This window comes from Temnothorax nylanderi, unplaced genomic scaffold (assembly GCF_030848795.1).
Source record: "Temnothorax nylanderi isolate EJ_2023f unplaced genomic scaffold, tnyl_v1.0 TNYL_tig0301_pilon, whole genome shotgun sequence".
In the NCBI taxonomy this organism is placed as follows: Eukaryota; Metazoa; Arthropoda; class Insecta; order Hymenoptera; family Formicidae; genus Temnothorax; species Temnothorax nylanderi.
In genome coordinates, this window is record NW_027249363.1 from 124,393 (window position 1) to 151,562 (window position 27,170).

General features: G+C 34.3%; 3 protein-coding genes across 8 annotated transcripts; 2 read left to right on the top strand and 1 right to left on the bottom strand.

Annotated features, from left to right (window-relative positions):
* Nucleotides 1-326: 326 nt before the first annotated feature.
* On the top strand, nucleotides 327-13,097 carry Mer (ezrin/radixin/moesin family protein merlin). 4 transcript variants are annotated; one of them, XM_071719568.1, is made up of 10 exons: nucleotides 328-572; nucleotides 671-857; nucleotides 957-1,086; nucleotides 1,358-1,512; nucleotides 2,535-2,762; nucleotides 3,466-3,705; nucleotides 3,778-3,884; nucleotides 11,291-11,420; nucleotides 11,534-11,869; nucleotides 12,032-13,097. In XM_071719568.1, exons 2-10 carry the CDS (start codon nucleotides 771-773, stop codon nucleotides 12,407-12,409), a joined length of 1,791 nt encoding a protein of 596 aa, XP_071575669.1. In that variant the 5' UTR covers nucleotides 328-572; nucleotides 671-770; the 3' UTR covers nucleotides 12,410-13,097. The 4 variants fall into 4 exon arrangements, with proteins under 4 accessions (XP_071575666.1, XP_071575669.1, XP_071575667.1 ...); XM_071719566.1 differs by having other exon boundaries at nucleotides 329-572; nucleotides 1,307-1,512; XM_071719567.1 differs by having other exon boundaries at nucleotides 330-572; nucleotides 1,307-1,512; nucleotides 3,466-3,675.
* A 1,999-nt stretch (nucleotides 13,098-15,096) lies between these two features.
* Pex12 (peroxin 12) lies at nucleotides 15,097-17,426 on the bottom strand. 3 transcript variants are annotated; one of them, XM_071719571.1, is made up of 7 exons: nucleotides 17,038-17,426; nucleotides 16,683-16,805; nucleotides 16,343-16,451; nucleotides 16,043-16,239; nucleotides 15,595-15,963; nucleotides 15,406-15,491; nucleotides 15,097-15,319 (listed from the first exon to the last, which is right to left on the bottom strand). In XM_071719571.1, the coding sequence occupies exons 2-7, from the start codon at nucleotides 16,800-16,802 to the stop codon at nucleotides 15,208-15,210; spliced, it is 993 nt and encodes a 330-aa protein (XP_071575672.1). In that variant the 5' UTR covers nucleotides 16,803-16,805; nucleotides 17,038-17,426; the 3' UTR covers nucleotides 15,097-15,207. The 3 variants fall into 3 exon arrangements, with proteins under 3 accessions (XP_071575672.1, XP_071575670.1, XP_071575671.1); XM_071719569.1 differs by having other exon boundaries at nucleotides 17,059-17,425; XM_071719570.1 differs by lacking the exon at nucleotides 17,038-17,426 and having other exon boundaries at nucleotides 16,683-17,031.
* A 5,438-nt stretch (nucleotides 17,427-22,864) lies between these two features.
* Nucleotides 22,865-25,311, top strand: Ada3 (transcriptional adaptor 3). The gene is made up of 2 exons (XM_071719573.1): nucleotides 22,865-23,015; nucleotides 23,125-25,311. Exon 2 carries the CDS (start codon nucleotides 23,238-23,240, stop codon nucleotides 24,576-24,578), a length of 1,341 nt encoding a protein of 446 aa, XP_071575674.1. The 5' UTR covers nucleotides 22,865-23,015; nucleotides 23,125-23,237; the 3' UTR covers nucleotides 24,579-25,311.
* The last annotated feature ends 1,859 nt before the right edge of the window (nucleotides 25,312-27,170 follow it).

Sequence of the window (27,170 nt, forward strand, 5' to 3'; positions counted from 1 at the left end):
CTAAAGGTTATTCTACATAGAAGTCGTAGTCGTGAGTTGTAAGAAATTGACCAATCACAGATTGAATATTCTCCTGAACTAAGAATGTGATTGGTCAATTTCTTACAACTCACGACTACGACTTCTATGTAGAATAACCTTAAGGGGGACAGTTAGAAAGAGATGAAGAGTGAGTTTAATCGAAGGTTACAGTTAATCGACGTTGGTGAAACTGGCCCATATCCTCCATTCTTGTCCGCTCACACAAAAGACAAGTCACCAAATTCGGCAGCGCAACACTCTCAGCTATCTAAACAATCAGTGGACAATATGGCCGTATTGACCTCTGTTAGAGGCAGGAGCCAATCAGAGCCAATAGAAATATAAGAAGAAGAAGCACACTGAGCACACATATCGACTACACTCGCGAAAATATCAAATATAGTAAATACGCGATTATAGATTATACGAGTCGGGCAGGATGTAATTACGCGAGAAGATGTCATGCTTGAAACGAACCTGCCGTGCCTGCCGATTAACACTCACGTTTTGTAATTAGGTATGTCGAGAACGCGCCGTATTGGAGATTTTAGGTAAGGTTATATCATTTGCGTAATTTCCTTGCGTTTCAACTCAACGGGTGCGCAATATAAAGAAAATATTGATGCCACGCTAAAATATTTTTCAACAGCGACGAAAAGTCTAATCTGTCATACGATCGAGTGCCTTCGCGATAATGATCGGCAGGATGTCTTTCGTGATGCTAAACAAACACAGCAATAAAAAATAAGATGTCACCATTCCGAAGGAAAAAGTCAGGTAGATCCTTCCCTGTCAAAGTCTGCACTTTGGATGCAGAACTCGAATTTAATCTAGAGGTTAGTGGATAAGTGTCACGGTCTTTTATTGAATTGCTATTATGTATTTTGTTGCACTGATAATATATCTCGCAAACTGACAAATTTCCTGTGACACAGTGGAAATCGACAGGCAGAGACTTATTTGATCTGGTATGCCGCACAATAGGACTAAGAGAGACATGGTATTTTGGACTTCAGTATGAAGATGCCAAAGGCTTTATTTCTTGGTTAAAATTAGACAAAAAAGGTGACTGTAATTTATGTCTGTTTGTTCAATATCCAGATATAGGATAGATCTAATCTGGGCTACATTCCGATATTCACTGTCAGCAACTTTCAGTACTGAAAATCTATAGTATACGTGACGTAAAATACAGATTTGCAGTACTGACAGTGAATATCGGAATGCAGCCCTGTATACTTGTAATTGTATACTCTTTACTATAATAACATCAAACTAATTACAGTTCAAGATCAAGGCATTTCGCAGCAGTCAATAACATCGTTCATGTTCTTAGCAAAATTTTATCCCGAGGATGTAGCTGAAGAACTTGTACAAGAAGTCACTCAACATTTGTTCTTCTTGCAAGTGAAACAAGCTATATTGTCTATGGATATTTATTGTCCACCTGAGGCTTCTGTATTACTCGCCTCTTATGCTGTCCAAGCAAAGGTATTTTTTTGTAAGCTGAACTACATATATATTTAATATATTAATATATTATTATAAATTAATTAAAGTTAAGAAAGCTAACAATTTATATAAAATATATTTTTAATACGATATATAAATATTGTTTAAATGAGACACATATTATAGATTTGTCTCATTTATATACAGTGTTTCTTATATAAAATAGAATAAAGCGCATTTGTATTTTATATAACTTTTATTAATACGATTAATAGAATACATTCAAAAAATTTGAGTAAATATTAGGAACATTCAATACATACATATATTATTAAGTTATATATATTTTGGATGATGATATCAGTTGTTTAGATAAAAGATGGATCAAATTCAAAAACATTGTAACATGTCTATTAAATAGAAATCTATTTTTAAAGCAAACATCTTTGACTTGATCCACTTCTGTATATTTCATATATGAATATTGATCTAAATGTAACATCAAAGAAGTTAGAGCCACCGCACAAGACTCGTATGGTCACGTAGCGTAACGTAACGTGAGCCAACGCACAAGAAACGTATTGGTTACGGCCGTTACGGCATTATACGTTTCTTGTGTGTTGATCTACGTTACGTTACCATGCGAAAGCTTGTGCGGAGGCTCTAAAGCCCCTTGCACAATGCCAGGCAACAGGCAATAGGAACAGGGAATAGAAATCAGAAATCATGTATAAATGCAGAATAAACAGTGACACAGGCAATAGGCACAGAGTTTCCGTCACGTTGGAAATTCTGTGCCTATTGCCTGTTGCCAACCAATCATAGCATTCGAATTTTTTAGGTTGTAATTAACGATTTTTTGGTTATTTCCTGTTCCTATTGCCTGTTGCCTGGCATTGTGCAAGGGGCTTAACCGATACGTTTCTTGTGCGTTGACTCACGTTACGTTACGCTACGTGACCATACGAAAGTCTTGTGCGGTGGCTCTTAGTTTCTTACAAAGATTAATAATTATGTTATATTTATAATAAAAAAATATTGATTTTTATTTTAATTATCAGTATGGTGATTATGATGAAGTTTCATATCGCCCTGGAATGCTGGCCAGTGAAGACTTACTTCCACAAAGAGTTATAGATCAATATCAAATGACACCAGAAATGTGGGAAGACAGAATAAAAATTTGGTATGCTGATCACCGTGGCATGTCTCGAGATGAAGCGGAAATGGAATATCTTAAGATTGCTCAGGATCTCGATATGTATGGTGTGAACTATTTTCCTATTAGTGTAGGTATATAACATAACCTACATTAACTGTATCTTTTTGTCTGAATATTGTTCATTTCTTAGTATAGATTAACTTTATTTCTACTTTTGAACTTAGTTTTATCTTTTTTTTTTGTTCTAAGAATTAGAAAAGATTAGAATTAAATAATTGGAATCCAACATGGGGGGCAGGGCTTACATCATATGGTCCAATATGGCTGATGAAACCGCATAATAAATATTTTGTACCAGTAATATCGCGTAGGTTTTTGATAAATATGTGGCTAACTATGCAACATATTTGCGAGTGGGCCCGTACAAGTCCCTCTGAGAGGAAAATTATAGAGAGGGAGAAAATATTCTGAGCGTAGGTGTGCGGTTTTAATAGTTCACATCTCGCCACGAGATGTCATAGCGCCCGATGTTGGAAGCCAATACAAAACAAGAAAATTTATATTAAGATTTTTTTTCTAATACAAGTAATACAGATTTATGTTCATTTCTATCAATGGAAATTAACTTAGATCTCGGTTTAACTCTTACTTTTTATTTTTTTTTAACTCTTAGTAGGTACTGGAAACAGATAAAAAGTAAGTTAAATCAAAATTGAAGTTAATCTATATTGATAGAAATAGCAATAAATCTGCGTTACTTGTATTAATATTAAAACAAAAAATACTGTCAATAAAATTCTTAATATAAATTTTCTTGTGTTGTATTATAGAATAAGAAGGAAACAGATCTTTGGCTCGGAGTAACAGCATTAGGATTGAATATTTATGAAAAGGAGAATAAACTGGCACCGAAGACTACATTTACATGGTCGGAAATTCGTCATATTAGTTTTGATGACAAGAAGTTCATAATTAAGCCTGTGGAGAAAACATCGCCGAACTTTATGTTCTTCTCGCAGAAAACTCGCATGAACAAACTGGTAAAGAAACAGTCAGATGTTGGCAGCTGGGTGAGGGGCTTGATTGCTTTAAAGTTGAACGGACATAATAGTGACACAGCTGCTTATGTATTATTTGTTAAGATCCTAGACTTGTGTATTGGCAATCACGATCTATTTATGAGGAGGCGCAAACCGGACTCCATGGAGGTTCAACAAATGAAAGCACAAGCCAAGGAAGAAAAATCCAGGCAAGTAAACGTGTATGCTTTCGTAAAATAGTTTGTTTTTATCTTGTAAAAGTTCTGTGTTTGTATTCAGAATGTTTGATGAACTTATTAGCCATATTTAAGGACCTAAGATTTATGCTTCGCGCATAATCGCATAATTTGTAAAAACCTATTGAAACAAACTCTTTTCACTATTCTAAGTGTTGGGACACCAGTAGAACCCGATTATTTATGCGCACAATAACGCATAATTGAGACCTTTCGCAGCATAATGTCATTTTCCCGCATAATTTCGCATAATGTTGCCAAAACACCGTCTTTCATCATAACATATCATAATTTCACGAGTTTAATCACAGTTAATCGATATACATTCAAATTTCGCGCCGTGAACCTATTGGGATGTCTGTGAAGTTGACATCATTTTCCAGCAGATCAAAAATAAAAGGGAGTTCTTGTCGCAGTCGAGTTCTATAGTTCCTGATACTTTTTAGTAATGTTCTGGTGATTTTACCCAAAAAACAGTCAATCGAAAAAATGATCTGCTAACTTCCCGTAGCAGATCATTTTCTAGCAGATCAAAAATAAAAAAGAGTTTTTGTCGCATGCAGTCGAGTTCTATAGTTCCTGACACTTTTTAGTAATAGTTCTGTTGATTTTGACAAAAAAAAGTCCATTGAAAAAATTATCTGCTAGTTTTCCGAAATCTCGGAGTTCCGGTTTATCTAAAATATTTTTCGAATAGTTCTGAGCATACTGAAGCATTTTCTACAGAGTCCCGACACTAGCAATGTTGTATAATTTTTTTATAAATTAATACCGCCCGAAAGCCGAGTATTTAGAGAGAAAAGAGTGATATGCTGTACGAAATGTAACAGTTCCGGTTTATCTAAAATATTTTTCGAATAGTTCTGAGCGTACTGAAGCATTTTCTACAGAGTTTCCGACACTAGCAATGTTGTATAATTTTTTTATAAATTAATACCGCCCGAAAGCCGAGTATTTAGAGAGAATAGGGTGATATACTGTACGAAATGGCGCAGTTCCGGTTTATCTAAAATATTTTTCGAATAGTTCTGAACATACTAGAGCATTTTCTAAAGAGTTCCCGACACTGGCAATGTTGTATGATTTTTTAAATAAATTAATACCGCTCGAAAACCGAGCAGTTAAATTTTTTAAACAATCATACAACATTGCCAGTGTCGGGAACTCTTTAGAAAATGCTTTAGTATGTTCAGAACTATTCGAAAAATATTTTAGATAAACCGGAACTGCGACATTTCGTACAGCATATCACCCTATTCTCTCTAAATACTCGGTTTTCGAGCGGTATTAATTTTTTAAACAATCATACAACATTGCCAGGGTCGGGAACTCTTTAGAAAATGCTTTAGTATGTTCAGAACTATTCGAAAAATATTTTAGATAAACCGGAACTGCGACATTTCGTACAGCATATCACCCTATTCTCTCTAAATACTCGGCTTTCGGGCGGTATTAATTTATAAAAAAATTATACAACATTGCTAGTGTCGGGAACTCTGTAGAAAATGCTTCAGTATGCTCAGAACTATTCGAAAAATATTTTAGATAAACCGGAACTCCGAGATTTCGGAAAACTAGCAGATAATTTTTTCAATGGACTTTTTTTTTGTCAAAATCAACAGAACTATTACTAAAAAGTATCAGGAACTATAGAACTCGACTGCATGCGACAAAAACTCTTTTTTATTTTTGATCTGCTAGAAAATGATCTGCTACGGGAAGTTAGCAGATCATTTTTTCGATCGACTGTTTTTTGAATAAAATCACCAGAACTTTTACTAAAAAGTATCACTAGTATCAGGAACTATAGAACTCGACTGCATGCGACAAGAACTCCCTTTTATTTTTGATCTGCTGGAAAATGATATGCCAACTTCACAGACACCCTATTGGGTGCATCCAGGAGCGCCACCGTGAGCGGCGGTGCTCCTGGATGCACCCATTGGTGTGCTCTTCGGTAGAAAACGGAGGGATCTCGTAACGGTCGTAATCTATTAAAAAGGCGCGACGTATATTGTGCCAATTCGTGTCTTCTGGAGAGTGCGAAGTAACATCGAAAAATTGTACTCATTAAACTCCATCTCTACTGCTAGACAGTGGTTTGTCCCAAAGCAATAATGGTATTTAAAGTACATACTAAGAAACAAGATCATACACACTAAAATTCAGCTTATTTTAGACCGCATAATTTTGCATAATTTTAACCCTTAAATGCCACCCGGGGTCCAGCGGACCCCAGACCCTTTAGAATGATATATTTTCAAATGTTCCCGCCAAATATGGAGCTCATATTTATTTATTTATTATTTTTTATTTTTTTGATTTTGGAGCCAACATTTTAACTGTTGGCGATCTTAATTTTTTATACTATGTTGAAATTGAAATTTTAACAATATAAGCATTTTATTCTCTTTTCTAAGCCTTGAACAACATTGAAAATAATTTTCATAACTAAATATCAAAAAACCAATAAGTAAGGAGACATTTTTCATGCTGGGGTCTTTTAGACCCCATGTGTCATTTACGAGATTCTTGAGAGGTGTGGCATTTAAGGGTTAATAAAATTTCAAGCATAATCAGGCATTTTTAAATGCATAAATCTTAGGTCCTTAGCCATATTGTTTGATTTTGTAATTAATGTAAATTTATCTTGAATAAATGCTATATAGTTTGATATTAAAACAGTTTTTATAAAACAGCAAATTGCACTTTCTATAGGTTGCTAACTTAATTGTTACCAGAAAAATTAAATCACTTATTTTTAGGAATATAATAATTACAAATATATAAGAAAAAATTTTTTAACAATAATTCCAAAGGTAAAGGAGCATCGAGCCGTAACAAGGTGTAAGCGTTATTATATTCCAAATTCCAATCAAAATTACAAACGTTTCGGTTCAACATCGAACCATCTTCAGTCTTATAAAATAGAAACGCAAAAATAAAGCACGCACGACATATTGTTAATCAGGATTACATTTACAGAGTTAATGAATTTCGTTCGTTGATCATCAAGCTGTAAGTAAGTTCGTAGCGAATCAGTAAGGTGTGTTAACAGTATAATATATTAATTTAATACGTACATCTGAGAAATTTTTCCGTTAGTGATGCGAAACACTTTGTAGCGTCTGCATTGTAAATGTGTTCTTACATGTAATAACAACGATGTGACAAAATACTCAGCGGAGAGAGAACAGGACCTTGCATATGGAATATAATAACGCTTACACCTTGTTACGTCTCGATGCTCCTTTACCTTTGTAATTAATTTCAAATTTGTGAGCCTTCTAGATTATATATTTTTTAACAATAGATCTAATCCATACTAATTTAATGTACTTTTTTTTTCTTTCCTTACAGCGATTTGCGACATCATTTGCTTGTCAAAATTTAACATGTCTTAAAGGGTTAGATCAGTGTAACTCTTACTCTCTTGATGTTGATAGTTTTCTGATTTAATAACAATTGATTTAAAATAAAATTAATTTTATAAACTATAAACCTATGAGCAATTACTTGATAATTGCTTAATAGAAAAGTTTATAAAATTGACAACGTATAAAACATTTGCCCATAAAAGACAGCATTGTATGAAAACGAAATTATTTTAGAAGCTTTTATAGATTGACTGCTTTACCACAAGAATACTCTACAAAAATAATCGTAACTTCATTAATCTTTAAACTTTTAACATTGTAAAATTTTGAACATATTGTAAAGCACAGATCCTTAAAAATTCATATTCTTTACCAAAAGAAAATGGACTTTTTCAATCTTTTATACTGATTTGACTCTTACAATTAATCTTGTATCATATATAGTATTTAAATGTTATTATTAATATACGAGAGTTAAGAGGCTTTGAAAAGTCTATAGCATTATATACTTACATCGTGAATTAAGTGATGATTTTTGTTTCTAATTTGAGCATTGAAAATTTTTTAACTTTTTAAAACGCAATTTTTATAATTTTGCTTATTTAATCACAATAGTTTTAACAAAATACTTTCTTTTTCTTTCTTTTTTTCAGTTTCTTTTTCTTTGTCGGCAATTTTAAGAGGTGACAATTTTAGATATATTTTATATACACACATGTGTATACAGGATAATAACATAATATGTGAGGCTTACTTTTCAAAGATGGGTTCAGCATTCTAAAAAACAATAGAAAAAGTTCATATGAACCGACTTTATTTTGGAGTTTAGCAAATTTTCTTTTCTCACGGTTTCGTGTCTTTTCTAAAAGCTCTTATTTGTATACCTTCACTTCATAGGGGAGGTGCTCAAAATGACTGCCTTACATCTCAATACAAACATATAAATATTTTACAGAATAATAAAAAAAATCGTATATAAGATATCCAATTTTATTGTTATGTTCCGCTTATAAAAAAGCCGTGTAAGAAATTGTATTGTTGACATTTTTCCACGATGCTGATTGGTTTTCTCATTGCACTGACTTCGTGAGCATCTGTCATCGCATATTTTGACAGTTTTATGTATCAAGGGTTAATAGTGTAATAGTAATAGTATAAAAGCTAAATAGCGCGCGCGAAGCGCGCGTCTGTGATGTCTAGTATTTATAAATAATCGAAGAGAATTAAATACGCTAGCGTTCAGTTTATATCAAATAAATTGTTGGAATACAAAACTCGGAAACAAGGTCGAATTAAACATATATTTATAATTTTTTTGTTTTGTTAGTACTGAAAAACCAGCTTGGAGTAGAGTTCCGAAAACGGTCTATATCTGATTTCGATGAAACTTTGTAAGAAGCTTTATTTCGGATTAAGATGAAAGCCTTTAAAGGGAATTTTGGCGATTCCTATGACAAAGCCATTTTTTAAGATAAAATGATAAAAAGTATAGGAAGATTTTAACAATTCTACAGGATGTTATAAATTGTTATAAATTACCATTATATATTATAAACACTTCTCCCCACTTTACTTTAACGTGATCTTTCTGTTCAAATCAACAATCATATTTTAGGAGTTTTCATGTTGATTCAAAAGGTTGATTGAAAACATGTTCCACATGGGTTTCCAACTTTTCACGTGAAGTGAGGTTCACCCCACTGCACTCCCTACTCACAGGGCAAAACGATCTATCATTGTACACTTCGGATTTTTAACTTTCCACGCGAAGCGAGGTTCGCCCCACTCCACCCCACTCCTATAGGGCAAACCGAGGTCCGTCTGTCATTGTACGACTCGGGTTTTCAACTTTCCACGCGAAGCGAGATCCACACTACACTTCCATATGCAGCAGGACAAAACAAGGTCCAAGGTCCACCCCTACCCATCCCTGTCACAAGGGGAAGGGCGGTGGCCCCTCCCCCGCCTACATGTGTACTGTCTATATACACATCTCAGCAAATTACTTCCCTTGGCACTGACACAAACTGTTATATTTTTAAACTTTTTTGTTAATAACTTTTTAATAAATAACGAACGACGACTAAAACTTTTAGAAGGTTGCTCAGGAGAGTACTCTTTATAATATATGTCTAGATCAAGGTCGCAGAAGGTTAAACTAAATAATTATCGAACTTATCATTCTTTTTACTATTTTATCTTAAAAAATGGCTTTCTTGTAGAAGTCGCCAAAATTCGCATTAAAGGCTTTCATTTTAACTCGAAATGAAGCTTTTTACAAAGTTTTATCGAAATCGGAGGTAGACCGTTTTCGGAACTTTATCCTCGTCCTTCATCCTGTTAAAGTGGGCCCCATATATTAATTAAATTACTCTACATACAATCAGTAAATTTCTCTTTTTATTTTTATACATTTTATAAGAGACAATATTTTTATAAATTTTATAAGAGACCATAGTTTAAGAAAATAGAACTTGCAAAATCTATAGATGTTTGCTTAAATAAGATATATAAAATAGAAACGAAATACACGAGGTCTGTTTAAAAGATATCTGGACTTATTTTGAATTAAACAGTCACCCAGGAATACAGCCTCTCTCAAACAAGATCTGACATGTTTCGACTTGGTCATAATTGGTTCTCTTAATACTTTATTATATTTGATCTCACTCAAAATGACTAAGAAAATAGAACGATAAGAATGAATTAAATTTTGTCTAAAACTAAAAAGAAATATGTCATAGTAACATATGATATGATTAAAGTAGCTTTTTGATATGGATAAGATCAAATTTTTTAATAATGTAATTACTTTAAAGGATGAATATCTATAGAAAGCGATATTTATTCTGAATGATAAAATAATCTATAAAGTGCGTTATATATAGATAAAATGTAGAAGATTAACAATATTGAGATCTGCTCAAAGATGTAAAAAATTTGATTGATTCCTATCATGCAAAATTATGACTGAAAATTAGGACATGAATGATAGCGAAGTTTGTCTCTTAACAGCCAAACAGATACAGAACCCGTTATCAGTAATCAAAACATTACTCGCGATGAAACATGAATTTACGATTATAAATCTTTATTCCTACAATAAAGAAAATTTGAAATAAGTTTGAAATAAAATATAAATGTTGCTCACATAATTTTTTCGGTCAAGATAGTATCTTGCTTTATGAGTTTACTCCAGAAAAAACCAAACAGTCAACAAAAAACTTAATTAATTTTATCTAGCACATCGGAAGTGACTAGAAAAATAATCATGAAGCATGATTAGTAATTTCATTACAATAACATTTGTCATAATCTGCAGAATGTTTCCGTGGAATCTCACAAATACAACAATCTCCATGTTCTAACTATGCATCGTTCTTCATTAAATAAAATTTAATTGAAAATTTAATTTGAAAGGATGAAAAAAGAGTGGAAAAAGATTGATTATAGAAAATGTAGGTATATCAGTATCAGAAATGGTCTGTAATCTTTTACAGAAAGATGCATCTCACTGGTCTTCACAAGACCTTTATTTTTAAGATTAAAATGAAAATTATGATATTCCAATGTGAGACATTTATTTCAACAATCAAACGCGACTTGCAATTAATCCAAAAGTAACTAATTCAGGCATCCATCCTGATTCCTGATGTTTTCCAAGATCAAGATTGTTAGTGAAGTATAACTTTTTGAAAATAATTACATAATACTCTTTCATAAACTTCTTAAACAATAAAAAAAAATCATTTTATGAATAAGTACATCAAATCGCAATGGAATTTCTTTGAGCGGAATTAGTCCACCGTGTGGTAAGTTTACTGTTGTAAGTATTACAATCAAAGTCTGGATACTTTTTGAACAGTCCGCTATATATTATCGAATATACAAGGAAATAAAATGTACGTTATCTAATCTGATAACTAATCTCAAATTGTATCTTTATCAAATATTCGATCATCTAAGTCTCTTTTAAAAACGTGTCTATAACTTTGCATCTAGGAGGCAGATTGAAAGAAATAAATTAGCACGAGAAAAACAATTAAGAGAAGCGGCAGAAAGGGAAAAGGCTGCGATGGAACAGCGACTTCTACAATATCAGGAGGAAATACGATTGGCGAATGAAGCTCTTGTAAGATATGAATGGAAAATTATATAATAAAACAGAAATATAAATATAAATTAATTTATATATATATAGAATGTTTATATTATGTATCTATCTTATAATTTTACGTTATACAGAGAAGATCTGAAGAGACAGCAGATCTTTTAGCTGAGAAAAGCCGCGTAGCAGAAGAAGAAGCAATGCTTTTAAGTCAGAAAGCGTCAGAAGCTGAACAAGAGATTACGCGTATACGGCTGAACAACATGAAGACTGAAGAAGAAAAGGTCCATTTAGAACGGAAGACTAGAGAGGCTGAGTTATTAACGGAAAGACTGGTTCAAGAATCGGAACGTAGAGCTGCTGAAGCAGAAAAGTTGAAGGATGAATTGTTGCGCGCAAGAATCGCTGAGAAAGAAGCTAAAGAAAAGTTATTAGAGTTCCTGAGTAGAAATGCCTACACTGCTACCATAACCGTAAGTACAGTTTTAACATTTATTCATAAACAGTGCAATTAGAAAAATGTATATACTATACATATATAATATTTATATAATATATTATAATATTTATAATTGTTATATGCAACATTATATATATAAAATAATTTATAAATTATTTGTTTAACTTATCAACAGCCTGTGCCAAATCTATTTCCCTCTACGCAAGTGCTTCCATCGGACCTACAAGCAGATCTTCAGACCTTGCAACTAGACGCAGAACCTTTACCACCTGACTTAACATCCTATGATCTAATTGGCGATGGAGATGTCGATCAACTTTCGTTAGAGATTGAAAGAGAAAGGAGTGATTATTTGGAGAAGAGTAAACATTTGCAAGAACAACTGCGAGAATTACGTTCTGAAATTGAAGGTCTGAAAGTCGGTGAAAAGCAATGCGAATTGGATCAGTTGCACGAGGAACAAGTTCGACTCGGCGAGAATAAATACAGCACGCTGAAAAAAGTCAAGTCCGGATCCACTAAAGCTAGAGTCGCCTTTTTTGAGGAGTTGTAATTCTTGAAAAACTAGTGTTAACAAACGCGTATTAATAGGATATTAGTAAAGTTCAATTATAGCAAAAAATTAAGACAACCATGTGTACGCGTTCTTTTTTTCGCTCTCTTTCACACACGCACAGAGAGAGAGAGAGAGAGAGAGAGAGAGGGGGGGGGGTAGCCACATATTATAGAATACTCAAGTGCGATACATTACAGAGTATTCCATTTCTTGATTAGATTTCTTTATGAATTTGGAACTGTTTTTTATAAACTTTCCGAGGAAGTTCCACGTAGATATTGAATATATAAATTTTTATTACAGATAATAAAACATTCTAGTGTAAACATATGAGTCAAAAAAGTTACCTGAAAACTGAATCAGAGACCGAAATCTGAGATTTTACTCCCTGGGAAACTATTCTTGAACTATTTCTACACTGATGTTCTATCTCTTTAATGATGCTACACTTATACTAATTTTGTCAATTTTAAATGTTCTTTATAGTAACAAATTTCTCATTTTCAATGTTAATAGTTCGGGAATGGAATATTCTGTGTATACAAAATATGTACATTTTACGCTGTTATTATTAAAACAATATAAATCTGCATACATATAAATATTCAATTAATTCGCATATGTGAATGTATTACATGTTCGCAAACAAATCAAAATAAATCTGCTATTTTCATATTTCAATATATATACGTGTACATACATTTATTTTAATATATGCTATTTTCTGAGAGAAATTCCAATACATCTCAATATCTACTGCCTGTTTATACATATATTTTGTGCATACTTATTAAATATATAACTATATATAATAATAAATTGTAATATACAACATTAAGAACGGTTATATTTTTGTAAGAGCATAGCAATTGACTTTTTTATTGTTATAAAAGTTTGTCTATAGGAATTAATTAAATGAATTGTAATGTTCGACGACAGCTATATATATAATAGTTAACGAATGACGGTGCCTGTATTTTGCTTCCTCATTAGAGGAAGCTTTGTTTTCGTAAACCTCGTATATGGACCTTTAATCGCGTATAAAGCTAGGTCTAATCAACCATATCTTAAAGAATTATATATGAAATAGGAGTAGAAAAGACCGAAAAAAAACTGTTTTTTTTTTTAGTTTTTGATGCCAATGTGTTCAGAATGTTCTAAAACGTCAGAAAATCGCATTTAAAAAAATGTCCGTATGCGTGCGTGTGTGCGTATAGATTTATCTATAAAGGGCCGTGCCTTAAATTCTTGACTGTGATTGGCTAATTTGCTTACTGCTTAAGTTTTTGTATGTGCCACGGCCTTTAACTCAACCCTTACGGAAAAAACACCCAATTTTCGGTGTAAAATACTCTCAAAAAGGCCATCAAAGGTTTGGTGTAAATTCGGATCGTCAATTGACGGTCAACACCGAAATGAGGGTTAATTAACCACGAAAAGAATTAATCCTCAAATAGGATACCCTCAAATGAGTGTAACACCCAAATAAGGATACTTTGCAATGAGGGAATCTACAAATAAGGTATACCCTCAAATGAGGTCACTCCCAAATCAAGGAAACCTCCAAACGAAGAATGACCCTGAAATAAGTATAACTATATATTATAATAAATAAGCTCGAATCGAAGGGATTATTAAAATCTGCATGTTAGCTGTTATATTAATAATGAAATTGAATGACAATATAATGACAAATTTCGGAAAATATATGTGTAAAAGATGTCAAAAATTTTTATTTAACAAGCTATTTATATATTATATATACATCAGTGTGCAAGGTTCATGAAGATGGCAGGATGAATACTAGTTTTAATTTAATGTAATTGTACTTGCACACATTTTTCACGTAGATTGCATATTCATCTAATTTATTTTTCAGTTTATAAGTAACCCACAACAGATAGTGTAACTTATAATACAGAAATAAATAACCCGTATTTTTATTATTATATGTACCTATTAATTTTAAAGAATTAAATACCATTCTTTATTACAATTTCAATATTTTTAATTTAATTACTTTTTTTAAACGACATAAATAATAGAAAAAATTAGAGCTCAATATATGTACCTACAAATAAAATATGATAATTACCGCGTTCATTATTCGACGTATAAAATTATCAAGGTAAATGTCATCGAAAAGTGAATACTTTACGAGATATTTCATATTTTATATTAAAAATATCATGACAAAGTTTGAAATATCTTAGGAAATTCATAACGAAAGAGAGCTTTATTACAGTGTTTTGAAAAGCTCTCGAAGTAAGCTACAAGAAATTAAAGGTGACCTTCATGTGATCTTCAAACTACTATAATCCAAGGTTAAACCAATGACACCATATCTTATATGTCCCCCTCGAAGTCACAAAACTTGTATGAAACATTTTTCTTTAAAATGCTTTGTTTCCGAGATATAAGTTTGTAACACTTTGACAAACTCACCCTGTGTGTACACGTGTACACACACACACACACACACACACACACACACACACACACACACTCTCTCTCTCTGCCATTTAATATACTGAAAATAAATGTTATTTTGGAAAAAAAACTGGTTTATTTTATTTACGCGCGCGCGCACACATACACAATACATGCTAACTGGAAATATATAGAAAATAAATAACTTTCCTTAAATGATATGTAATTCGTTTATAAAATGAATAAAGCCCGACTTCTTCTCTCGACACTTATTTTCTGAATTCTTTATATCTACATTTAATACATTATTCTATATACATATATTAAAAATTATAAATATTACAAATTACAGGTGCACAAACATATCATTCTATATATAGGCGTATTAGATCATCTTCTTTAGCAGGATAATGGGTTACTGGACATCTCTTGTTCATCCGTATTTCCGATAAAATACATTGATAGCAAAACACGTAACTATAAAAAATGGCATAGAATTAATTTCGTATTTTATTTAAAAATAAAATGGTAAAAAACTACTTTATTGGATATTGTCTACTTACCCAGATACCATAAGCACGGTATGTATACGATGAGGTTTACAGCAGAGCGGACAAATTCCTTTATATTGCTGCGCTACGTTTGGCACCTATAAAAACAAAAGATTGTATATAGTTCAGTAATTTAAATTGTTTCTCTAATTTTACATAACACAATTATTACGCCAATTTATTTAATATGTTTATTTTTACTTTTGGTGGTGGTGGAGCTGGAAGACTCATAATATCCATATCATAATTTTCTTGGCTCCACCAAGAAAGAAATTGTAAGAAGAAAGCTCCCAATTCAAGAGATCCAGTAACGATTCTTTGAAATATATTCCATCCATCACCAAAGGTGAATGAATTGTATTTTATCTTTCTCAATAATTCAGCGATAGTAAGAGTGGATTGCGGATCGGCATATGTCAGTGTAACAGACAGTGGCCTCAGTAAGGGTGATGGATACATTGATTTCTCAGATATATAAAGTACGTAATTATATAGCACGAGAGTTTCGTATGTTATAAAGAGAATTGAATGTCCTTTAACAACACATTTACGGAAAAACTTCTGTCTCCTCTGTAACCAATATTTAATATATAATAAGTTACTGCAACAGAATATATATTTAAAAATAACGGTTGTTTCTTGAACTTGCCCCTCTTGATGTATAACCGTCTGCTTCTTGAAACTTATATCTTGTACTGAGTTGCGCAAGCTTATTCTTTAAATACGGAAATGTCACAATTAATATTAACGATAGTATTTGTTGTTTATATGATAATTTTTCCTTCAACGTAGAATTAACTACTGTGACACGCTTCAAACCGTAAAATGTTTCAGAAAATGACGCAGCTGAAAATGATAATATGATAAATATCCTTTTTTTTTTAAGAAAAATATATCAATAAATTATATAACAGTATTAAAATATGTCATATATTAGAAAGACACTTACAATATCTCTTTAGGTAATATCGTTGAAGAAGCACATTAAAAATTAAATAACCTTCATCTGTCCATTGAAGAATATGCCCATATCTTTCAAGATTAAAAGAGACAAGAAACTAAAATTATCAAAAAGATTTACATGATTTAAAAACTCAAAATATAATATAAATATGGATTTATACATACAGTAAGACAATCAACAATCTTTTTAACGTATAGTGGGTTGACTACTTATAAATTTTACAAATATGGAATACATTTTCTAAAAAATCTTTAATAACAAAAAATAAATATTATTATATTTTAAATATGGCGTTACAAGAAATATCTTAAATAACACAATATACCGAAAAAATCTTTTTAAAAGCTGGCTCAAGAGTAGACGCAAGTGATTCCTGTGCAATAATTTCAAAGATAGAAGGCCTGATGTACGTGGTTCCAGTCAAATGAGCACCTTTCTCTGCCATAGTCTGTTTACATAAAAATGTATTATTAATCTATTCTTAGAATTAACCTGTATCAATGTTTATCAAATATTTATCGCATTCTTTCCGCTGTACGAGGTACTTATGGTAAATCTTGAATATAACGGCTTTCCCCCGCCGATTTCTTTGAAATTTTATTAAAATTTGATATATTTTGGGTTGTAAAAAAGATTCTGAGAAGGAAAATCGTCGCTCATGTTCCGTTTTAGGTACCTACATTATTTGTTAATAATCTCACCGTTTTGTACAGAGCAAACTGTTCTCGAGGTTAATATAAAATTTCTATTTATCATGTTTGTCATGCTTTCGTAATGGCTACAAAGTCCGCAATAGCTATATACGTGCTTTCCAGTTTGGCCTTTAACCTGTTAACGACACAAGTCGACACAAGCGTCACTCCATCTTTGTTGCTCACTAGATGTTGAAATGAAAAGACATGTGTTTACATGACACCGTTAAGGGTCGGCAGGAGACCCAGGCAAACTCAAGTACACTCAGGTGCACTTTATGCACTAAGTGCACGTTAAACTGCACTTTAACTCCTATTTTATTTATTATAAATTTTTAAGAGCAAAAATGCAAAATCGGGCTCTTTACCTCCCTGCATTATTATATAAAGAGTATATAAAAAAAAAATCACGAATCTATGTAACTTATTTTATGAGAAATATGGATATTACGAATTACGGATTCGTAATATCCAGATTTCTCATAAAATAAGTTACATAGATTCGTGAATTTTTTTTTGATATATTCTTTATATAATAATGCAGGGAGGTAAAGAGCCCGATTTTGCATTTTTGCTCTTAAAAATTTATAATAAATAAAATACGGACTCGCAGCGAGTCGCAGCTAAGCCAACCCGACAGAGGTCTCCACCGTGTCTTCTGCCGACCCTTAATCGGGTTTTATAACATCGGTAGTTGTCAGGAAGACCAATCATAATGGAATAGCTGTGATTGACCGGCCTAAGAACTACCGATGTTATAAAACCCGATTAACGGTGCCGTGTAAACGGAGTCACACAGAATGACGCTTAAGCCTTGTGTACACGATACTAGAAATCGGTCCGAGTTTCGGTTTAAGCCAATGAAACTGCTGCTTTTCTGTAAGAGCTGCAAGTTGATTGGCTTAAACCGAAACTCGGACCGATTTCTAGTATCGTGTACACAAGGCTTTATGGGAGCTTTCCAGCAAGTGACACAAGCCGACACAAACGTCGTTCTATCTTTCTTTTTCGGCAATGAGTAACAAAGACAAAACGATACCTGTGTCGACTTGTGTCGCTTGCTGGAAAGCTCCCTATGTCGACTTGAGTCGTTAAAGGTGGAAGCACATAAAATTGCAGGAGCCATGAGTAGGGGGTCGATTCTGTATCTTGGGACGAGGTGAAAATTACAAAAGTGAGGAAATTCACTAGAGAATCTACAATTTCATTTGTCGAAATCTAGTAAATCTGTTCACTTTTGTAATTTTCACCCCTCGTCTCAAAATACAGAATCGACCTCCAGAATGCAGAAGCCATATGCGCATGCGCTATGGTATCCTGTAGAGCTCTACAAATACCATAGCGCATGCGCATATGGCTTCTGCATTCTGCCCATGGCTTCTGAATTTTCAATCTACATAAAAATACATAAGCATAGTTTATGTAGATTGAAAATTCAGAAGCCATGGGCAGAATGCAGATACCATAGCGCATGCGCATATGGCTTCTGCAGTGACTTCCAGTGACTTCTGCATTCTGCTCATGGCTCCTGGGGATCGATCATGTATCTTTTCCCCTAGGGCGGAACGTGAAAAGTGAAAAGTTTATCTCTTTCTATTCAACACCAATAGAAAGAGATAGTTACATGAAACTTTCCACTTTTCACGTTTCCGCTCTAGGGAAAAAGTTACATGATCGCTACCCTGCAATTTTATGTGCTTCCACCTTAATACGGAAGCCCCTACTAGAGTTCCTCTAGTAAGAATTAGGACACCCCAGTCTGACTTCTGATTGGTTCCGCCATTAATGGGGAAGACGTTAGTGGGAGTGAGACAAAGCTATAAGTAAGAGTGAGACAAAGACCCATGAAAAGTACGAGTGGGGAGGCTGTCTCTCTCGATCGTTCGCATAATTCCCCATTAATGGCGGACAGTGTCCTAACTCTTAAGCTGGGTCTACAATGCGAGTCGCAAAGTCGTGAGTCGCAAGAATTGACCAATCACAGTCGATTATTCTCCTCAAATTCGACTGTGATTGGTCAATTCTTGCGACTCACGACTTTGCGACTCGCATTGTAGACCCAGCATTACTAGAGGAACTCTAGCCCCTACGGCTCACCAGCGACTGTGTCGCCAGTAGTGGTTATTCGTGCAACTAGTAGCACGTTTGATTCGCGCGGCGCGTGAGTCGGGTGTGGTCGACTATTGTAGGCAATAGGCCTTACGACTACGTTTTTCTCTGCCTTAGGCCCGGTCTACAATGGATGTCGTAACTGTCGTAAGTCGTGAGTCGTAAGAAATTGACCAATCATTAGTTGATTATTCTCTTCAAATTCGATTGTGATTGGTCAATTTCTTACGACTAACGACTTACGACAGTTACGACACCCATTGTAGACCGGGCCTTATCCTACGTCCACGACTACGACACTTACGTCTCGTTCTCTGCCATCAGCCTGTGAGTTTCCACTAAGCGCGTCACGCGTCGCGTTATCCAATCAAAACGTTCAATTTTATTACATTATAAATAATGTTATAAAATGGGATATTTTGATTGGTTAATTCGGATGACGCGACGCGTGACGCGCTCAGTGAAAACTCAGCCATATGCTGCGTTCCCACTATACGCGTCGCGCGTCGCGTCGTCTGTCGTTAACCAATCTAAACATTCCATTTTATTACATTACTTGTGACGGGATGTTTAGATTGGTTAACGACAGACGACGCGACGCGCGACGCGTATAGTGGGAACGCAGCATTATGGCTTCTGCACACAGGACGCGGAAACGCTTGCCGCGCGGCAAACGTTTCCGCGTCCTGTGTGCAGAAGCCATAAGGCTGAGTTTCCACTGAGCGCGTCACGCGCGCGTCGTCCGAGTTAACCAATTAGAGCAAAGTTCACTAAACCTGAAGTTAGTTTCTTTTATTCTGATTGATTAAATTTCAATCCAATCTCAATCCCAATCCGTAGTTTGATCACGGTTTAAGGCTCGTTATTTTACCGCTCGTGATTAGTTCCGCCATGGTGTTGCACGTCCAATGAAAATAAGGACCAGTCTGTCCAGACTCTTAGTGCCCATCTACAATAGGTGTTTTAAGCCCTAAGCCTTAAGGTGCGATTTCACGATGACGTTCGACGCTGGATTCGAGCGTCAAATCTGGTCACGTGATAGATTTCAGCCAATCCAGTGGTTAGGTTATACTCCGCGTCCCTCTGAATCTATCACGTGACCAGATTTGACGCTCGAATCCAGCGTCGAGCGTCATCGTGAAATCGCACCTTTAAGAAATTGTTTAATCACAGTTGAATTTGAGGAGAATAATTGACTGTGATTGGTCAATTTCTTAGGGCTTAGGGCTTAAAACACCTATTGTAGATGGGGAATTAAGCCTTGTGTCCACGATGCTAGAACTGCGTCCGAGTTTCGGTTTAAGCCAATGAAACTGCTGCTTTTCTGTAAGAGCTGCAAGTTGATTGGCTTAAACCGAAACTCGGACGCAGTTCTAGCATCGTGAACACAAGGCTTTAAGCCTTGTGTACACGATACTAGAAATCGGTCCGAGTTTCGGTTTAAGCCAATGACTCCGTTTACACGGCACCGTTAATCGGGTTTTATAACATCGGTAGTTCTTAGGCCGGTCAATCACAGCTATTCCATTCTTCTGAAGAATGATTACGATTGGTCTTCCTGACAACTACCGATCTTATAAAACCCGATTAACGGTGTCATGTAAACACAGTCAATGAAACTGCTGCTTTTCTGTAAGAGCTGCAAGTTGATTGGCTTAAACCGAAACTCGGACCGATTTCTAGTATCGTGTACACAAGGCTTTATAAAGGGACTCTAGTCGGTAGGAGTCACGGTGGAGACCTCTGTCGGGTTGGGTTAGCTGCGAGTCCGTATTTTATTTATTATAAATTTTTAAGAGCAAAAATGCAAAATCGAACTATTTAGCTGACTGCATTATTATATAAAGAGTATATAAAAAGAAATTCACGAATCTATGTAACTTATTTTATAAGAAATCTGGATATTACGAATCCCGTAATTCCGGCCGGCCGACATGTCGAATTACGGATTCGTAGGCCGGTATTCATAGTCGAATCTTATTTTAAGACCGTCTTAAGTAATATCTTAAGATGCTAATACGGCTCTGTGATTGGTTAACGACATCTTAAGATTGTACTTAAGACGGTCTTAAATATAAGAACCGACTATGAATACCGGCCGTAATATCCAGATTTCTGTAGTTCACGGCTACGAATCGTTTTTCCCAAATTTTAGCCAAATTAATTAACGAATCTCATTAAACGTATGCTCGTTTTAATCAGTAAGATCAGCCGCAACCCGTTACAGAGCCGGATTTTGGAAAAAGGATCAAAATAAATTTTCTGAAAATAAATATTACGAATATTGCAGTTAAAGTGCAGTTTAAAGTGCACTTAGTGCATAAAGTGCACTTAGTGCATAAAGTGCACCGGAGTTCGGCCGTCACTCCTGCCGACCCTTAAGGGCCAATTTCACCAACTACGGTTATGCCCGTATCAGACTACGGATTGGGATTGAGATTGGATTGAAATTTGACCAATCAGAGCAAAGTTTACTAAACTTGAGATCAGTTTTCTTTGTTCTGATTAATTAAATTTCAATCCAATCTCAATCCCAATCCGTAGTCTGATACGGACTTTAGCTTAACCGACGGTTAAAGTTAACAGGATTGACCAATAGAAATGAATCCACCCTGCTAACTTTAACCGTCGGTTATGCTAGGTCTACAATGCGAGTCGCAAAGTCGTGAGTCGCAAGAATTGACCAATCACAATCGAATTTGAGGAGAATAATCGACTGTGATTGGTCAATTCTTGCGACTCACGACTTTGCGACTCCCATTGTAGACCCAGCATTAAGCTAACCGTGGTTGGTGAAATTGAAACATGCTCCGTGTACCGCTGGCTTTAAGGCTGATATATGATGGCAGTAACCGTTGATTTAAGCCGTATACTACGTTTACGCGAGCTTTACTTCTGTAGTAACTTACGATAATTCCTTCGCGTAAACAAGATTTTCCTTCGCGTAAACGGGATTTTGTAGTAACTTACGATAATTTACTCCGCGTAAACGAGTGAATTATCGTAAGTTACTACAAAAGTAACGCTCGCGTAAACGTAGTAGTAATATTTAAGAAATTGACCAATCACAGTCGAATGTGAGAAGAATAATTGACTGTTACGGCTGAGTTTCCACTGAGCGCGTCATGCGTCGCGTTATCACAAGTTAACCAATCAAAACATCCCATTTTATTACATTACTTGTGACGGGATGTTTAGATTGGTTAACGACAGACGACGCGACGCGTGACGCGCTCAGTGGAAACTCAGCCTTACTACGTTTACGCGAGCTTTACTTCTGTAGTAATGCTGGGTCTACAATGCGAGTCGCAAAGTCGTGAGTCGCAAGAATTGACCAATCACAGTCGATTATTCTCCTCAAATTCGACTGTGATTGGTCAATTCTTGCGACTCACGACTTTGCGACTCGCATTGTAGACCCAGCATAACTTACGATAATTCCTTCGCGTAAACAGGATTTTTCTTCGCGTAAACGGGATTTTGTAGTAACTTACGATAATTTACTTCACGTAAACGAGTGATTTATCGTAAGTTACTACAGAAGTAACGCTCGCGTAAACGTAGTATATGATTGGTCAATTTCTTAAAGATTACGGCTTAAATCAATGGTTACGGCCTCTATAAATCAGCCTTTACTTCGCACATGGAATCAGCTGCGGGAGCATCACTCTCGGTTGTGATTGGTGGCCGCGGTCAGCCAATCGGCAAGCAAGCCGCCGGATGCGCTTCTTATTATTTAGGACTCTATTGCTATGTAGATAGAAGTTTGTGTCTATAACCTAAACGACGAGATTTGTGTAAACTTATCCATTATTCACGTTTTATAGTATCCGATATCAATATTTTATGCCTAAAAAGTAAGATGAAGTAAATGAGAGATTGATATTCATAATTTGATAGTTTGCAGTATTCATCAAAGCCTATTCATCACGAATGTTAAATAATTACGTTCAATAATTATTACAGATGTAACGTGAGATTATTTATTTGAGGGTACTCGAAATCAATTACAAAAGCAATAGCTTTTATTTGAAGCAATAATATTTCTTGCTGTCGGTTGTCACAATTCGTTAAAAAATATGTCTGGAAAAGGGAAGCAAAGTTCTAAGAAAGCTGTCGTTAAAATACGTGAATCTGGGAAAACCGCACAATCTTCAACGGCGAATTCTGATGTGAGCTCGGAGGTACCAGAGCCAACAACTTCTCAGTTTCTTCTAAAGACGGTTGACAACAGTCGAAATCTGCCAAGATACACCAGTATCTTAAAACGTACGGCAGAGGAAGGCATTGGCATGGAGGATCTCGATACACTACAACTAGAACTCGAGACACTTTTGTCAGCGGTTGTTGTACGCCATCGCACACTTCATGATGAGATCGCTAGTTTATTTTCGGCGGAAGAGCGCAGAGACAGAAGATCGAAAAGCGGTAAAAGTCTGTCTCTACTTGACAAGAAAATACGTGAAGAGAAATTCAAGCCAAAGGAAATCAACACCAAGAGTCAGTCGCCTTTGCACACAAAACTTTTTAAGCAGAAGACAGTAGGAAGTTCAGCCAGTCAAATAGTGCCAAACTTACATGAAATTTCGAGGATTGAAGGATCTAAGTCTGATGTACCAAAGCTGCTTTTGCCGAAAAATGATACACCGAACAAGTTTTGGGCATCAGTGGATCCCTATTGCACCGACATCATGCCTGATGATATTAAATTATTGGAGGAACTGATTGCTACACATGGGGACATAAGCGAATTCAAGAAAATTTCTTCTTTAGGCCGTCATTACAGCTTAATTTGGGCACATAACGATTTATTACAAGAGGAAGATGCAGCCAACCCAAACAGAGAGAAGAAGAAGAATCGTACAGATATGTCACACTTGATATCCAAAAGTGATAAAAAAGCTAATAGCATTGCAGGACCCCTTACTCAGAGACTGGTTTCTGCACTTCTAGAGGAGAATGTATATATCGCAAATAATAACATGGAGAACAAATTATTCCGAGATGGAGATCCGCCTGTCTTGAGAGATCTAACTATCCAGAATTCCATGAGCTTGGAATTACGAATGCATAAAGAACTGGTTGAGCAAGGTATCTTGGAACCCGATGCACAAAAAAAGAATCAAGAGGACGATGAAATTCTTGCAGAAATTAAAAGATGCCAACAAGAACTTTCTGCATTGTCTAATCATAATGTTACGCAGCTGAAGAGACTGTTAAATCTAGCCCAGGAGGAGAGCAAGCGGCAAGCATTAAAACGGAAAATAAGCGTTGCTGATAACGAGGTGATAGAACATTACAAGAAATTGACCTTGGCAAAACAGAGAAAAGTGCCATTAACAAGAAAGGATCATGAAAAAGCATGGGCATGTCTTCGAGAAAGGGAGAATCTCTTGGAACAATTAAATGTTACCAAGTAGTTTGAAGATGAGTTAAACTATGTAATGATTATGAAAAAATATTTGTTGTGATTTTTGACACTATAAATATATGATAGTATTATAAATTGTGAATTCCTTGTACTAAGAAATATATAGGTTTAGTATAAAAAAATCAGTGCGTAACTCCATGTACTACTATATATATTGTGATCAAAATTAATTTGTGCAACATGAATATAGAGTTTAGAATTCAATAATATTACTCATCAAAGTTGAGTGTATATTTTTTTTAGCATGTATGTTGCGCGATTAATTTTTATTTCTAATACTGAGAGAATTCCAACAATATTTTATTTCTAATACTGAGAGAAGTTCCAACAATTTGATATAAATATAAGAGATTCCTTTTCACTAAAAAGTTATGTTATCATCCAACTAATTTACATTCTTTGTTTAAAGTTGTATAATTACTAAATAATACAAAAATTTTGATTTTTTAAAACAATATTTGCAGTTTTATCTTTTATTAAAAAAGATATAGACTACGTTTACACGACCTGATTTACAATAACATCGATGTTATAACTTCGGCGTAAATTTGGCCGTGTAAACGTAGTCATATTAATTTTCATCGATATTCTCTCATTATCAATATCTTCTTCTAATGTAAATAAATTTTTATAGCATAGTTTGTAATATAGAACTTATAAATAAAATATCAGTGTAAATGTTCGCATAAATATACATATTAAAAATTTATTTCTAAAATTTACGTACGTGTGCATATCAAATTTAAAGCTGCAAATATAAAAATTAAAGTAAATTATTTTTGTCTTAAACACGCACAAAACCCGACATAAAAAGAAACTTTGACTTATTTTATGTCACTTATGACTTTAATTCAACATACTAATTTTTTTTGTTCACAATTTCTTAAAAATGATTTTTTTGTTATTATGATACGAGGGTCGGTACGAAAGTAATACCTCCTAATTTTTTTCTCAGAAAATTTTATACCTGGAACTTTGGTGTTTACATGAGTTTAATCTTACATCTTTATGGTGTACATTTATTATTTTTCCACATAACCATTTCTTTCTATACACTTTTGCCATCTGTGAATAAGACGCAGTACACTCGTGCGGTAAAAGTCTTTGCTTTTATTCTTGAAGGCTCGATCAACACTTTTCTTTAGCTCATCGTCACTCATCTGCAGAATTTGACCTGACAAAAATCTGAATGAGGTTTTTCTTCTTCATGACAACACACGGTCCCACAACAGTCTGCGAATGAGGAAGGCAATTGCTAAACTGCAATAAACTGTTCTTCCTCATCCTTCTCATAGTCCGGATCTGGCGCCTCTTCGACCTATTGAAAGATACACTTTGTGGACACCAATTTTCAGATGACGATGAGCTAAAGAAAAGTGTTGATCGAGTCCTCAAGAATAAAAGCAAAGACTTTTACCGCACGAGCATACAGCGTCTTATTCAGATGGTAAAAGTGTATAAAAAGAGATGGTGATTATGTGGAAAAATAATAAATGTGCACCATAAAGATGTAAGATTAAACTCATGTAAACATCAAAGTTCCAGGAATAAAATGTTCTGAGAAAATATTACGAGGCATTACTTTTGAACCGACCCTCGTATAATGCTCGTATATATGCATATGAAATTAAAGCGGGGAACACAGACTTTTGCATAACGCATAATGTGTAAGCATAGGAAAATTGATGGTCTATTTCCTTATGCATATGTATATAGGCCAATCAATTTTCTTATGCTTACGCATTATGCAAAAGTCTGTGCTCCCCGCTTAACTAAGAAAAAAAGAGATTAAAGAGAGATAAGATTAAATTAAGATTAATTTTATGTACGTGTTTTGTTGTATAATTGTAATTTAGAAAATGTAAGATTTAAAATGCCGTAATACAAAGCATTCTTATAGCATATTTATTAAATATCTGATATTTAATTTTTATAAGAATGTATTTGTAGATTCCGATAAAACAGAAAGTAATTTTAAAAAAGTACTTTAGTACTCAGAATTGAATTTTTTTAAAGCGTTGTAAGTGGTATGTATGTGCGCATACACGTTACTTAATTGTATACATATGTATTATTTAATAACTCTTTATTCTTTAATAACTCCGTTAAATAGGATATGGATTGTACGACTGTAATAAAAAAATATGTATTTAAACAAGTAAAACGTGTGCAAGTAGAAACTTGCACATTGCTTCCTCATAGTTTTAAAGTGTGCAAGTGGAAACTTGTCTTCGCTCACAAAGCTCCTCTATGAGGAAGCTTGTATTTTATTCAATGTATAATTATTAGTATTTATTTGTTTTGGCTTCCTCATAGAGGAAGCTTTGTGAGCGAACTTAACTGTTTTTTTTAACAGAAATTTTAAAGAATTATTGATTAATTAACCAAATTTTTTTAAAAATGTCCGTGGTTGCTCTAACTTCTGCAAATATTGAGATATTGGGCTGTTTTTTTTTTAATCGATAAAGTATCGTTTAAAGAAGGTTGGTATTGAATTTGGCAATTTAGTATTTTACCCCTATTTTATATATAATTCTTTAAAATTTGGTTAATCAATTCTTAAGTTATAGAAATTTTAGTA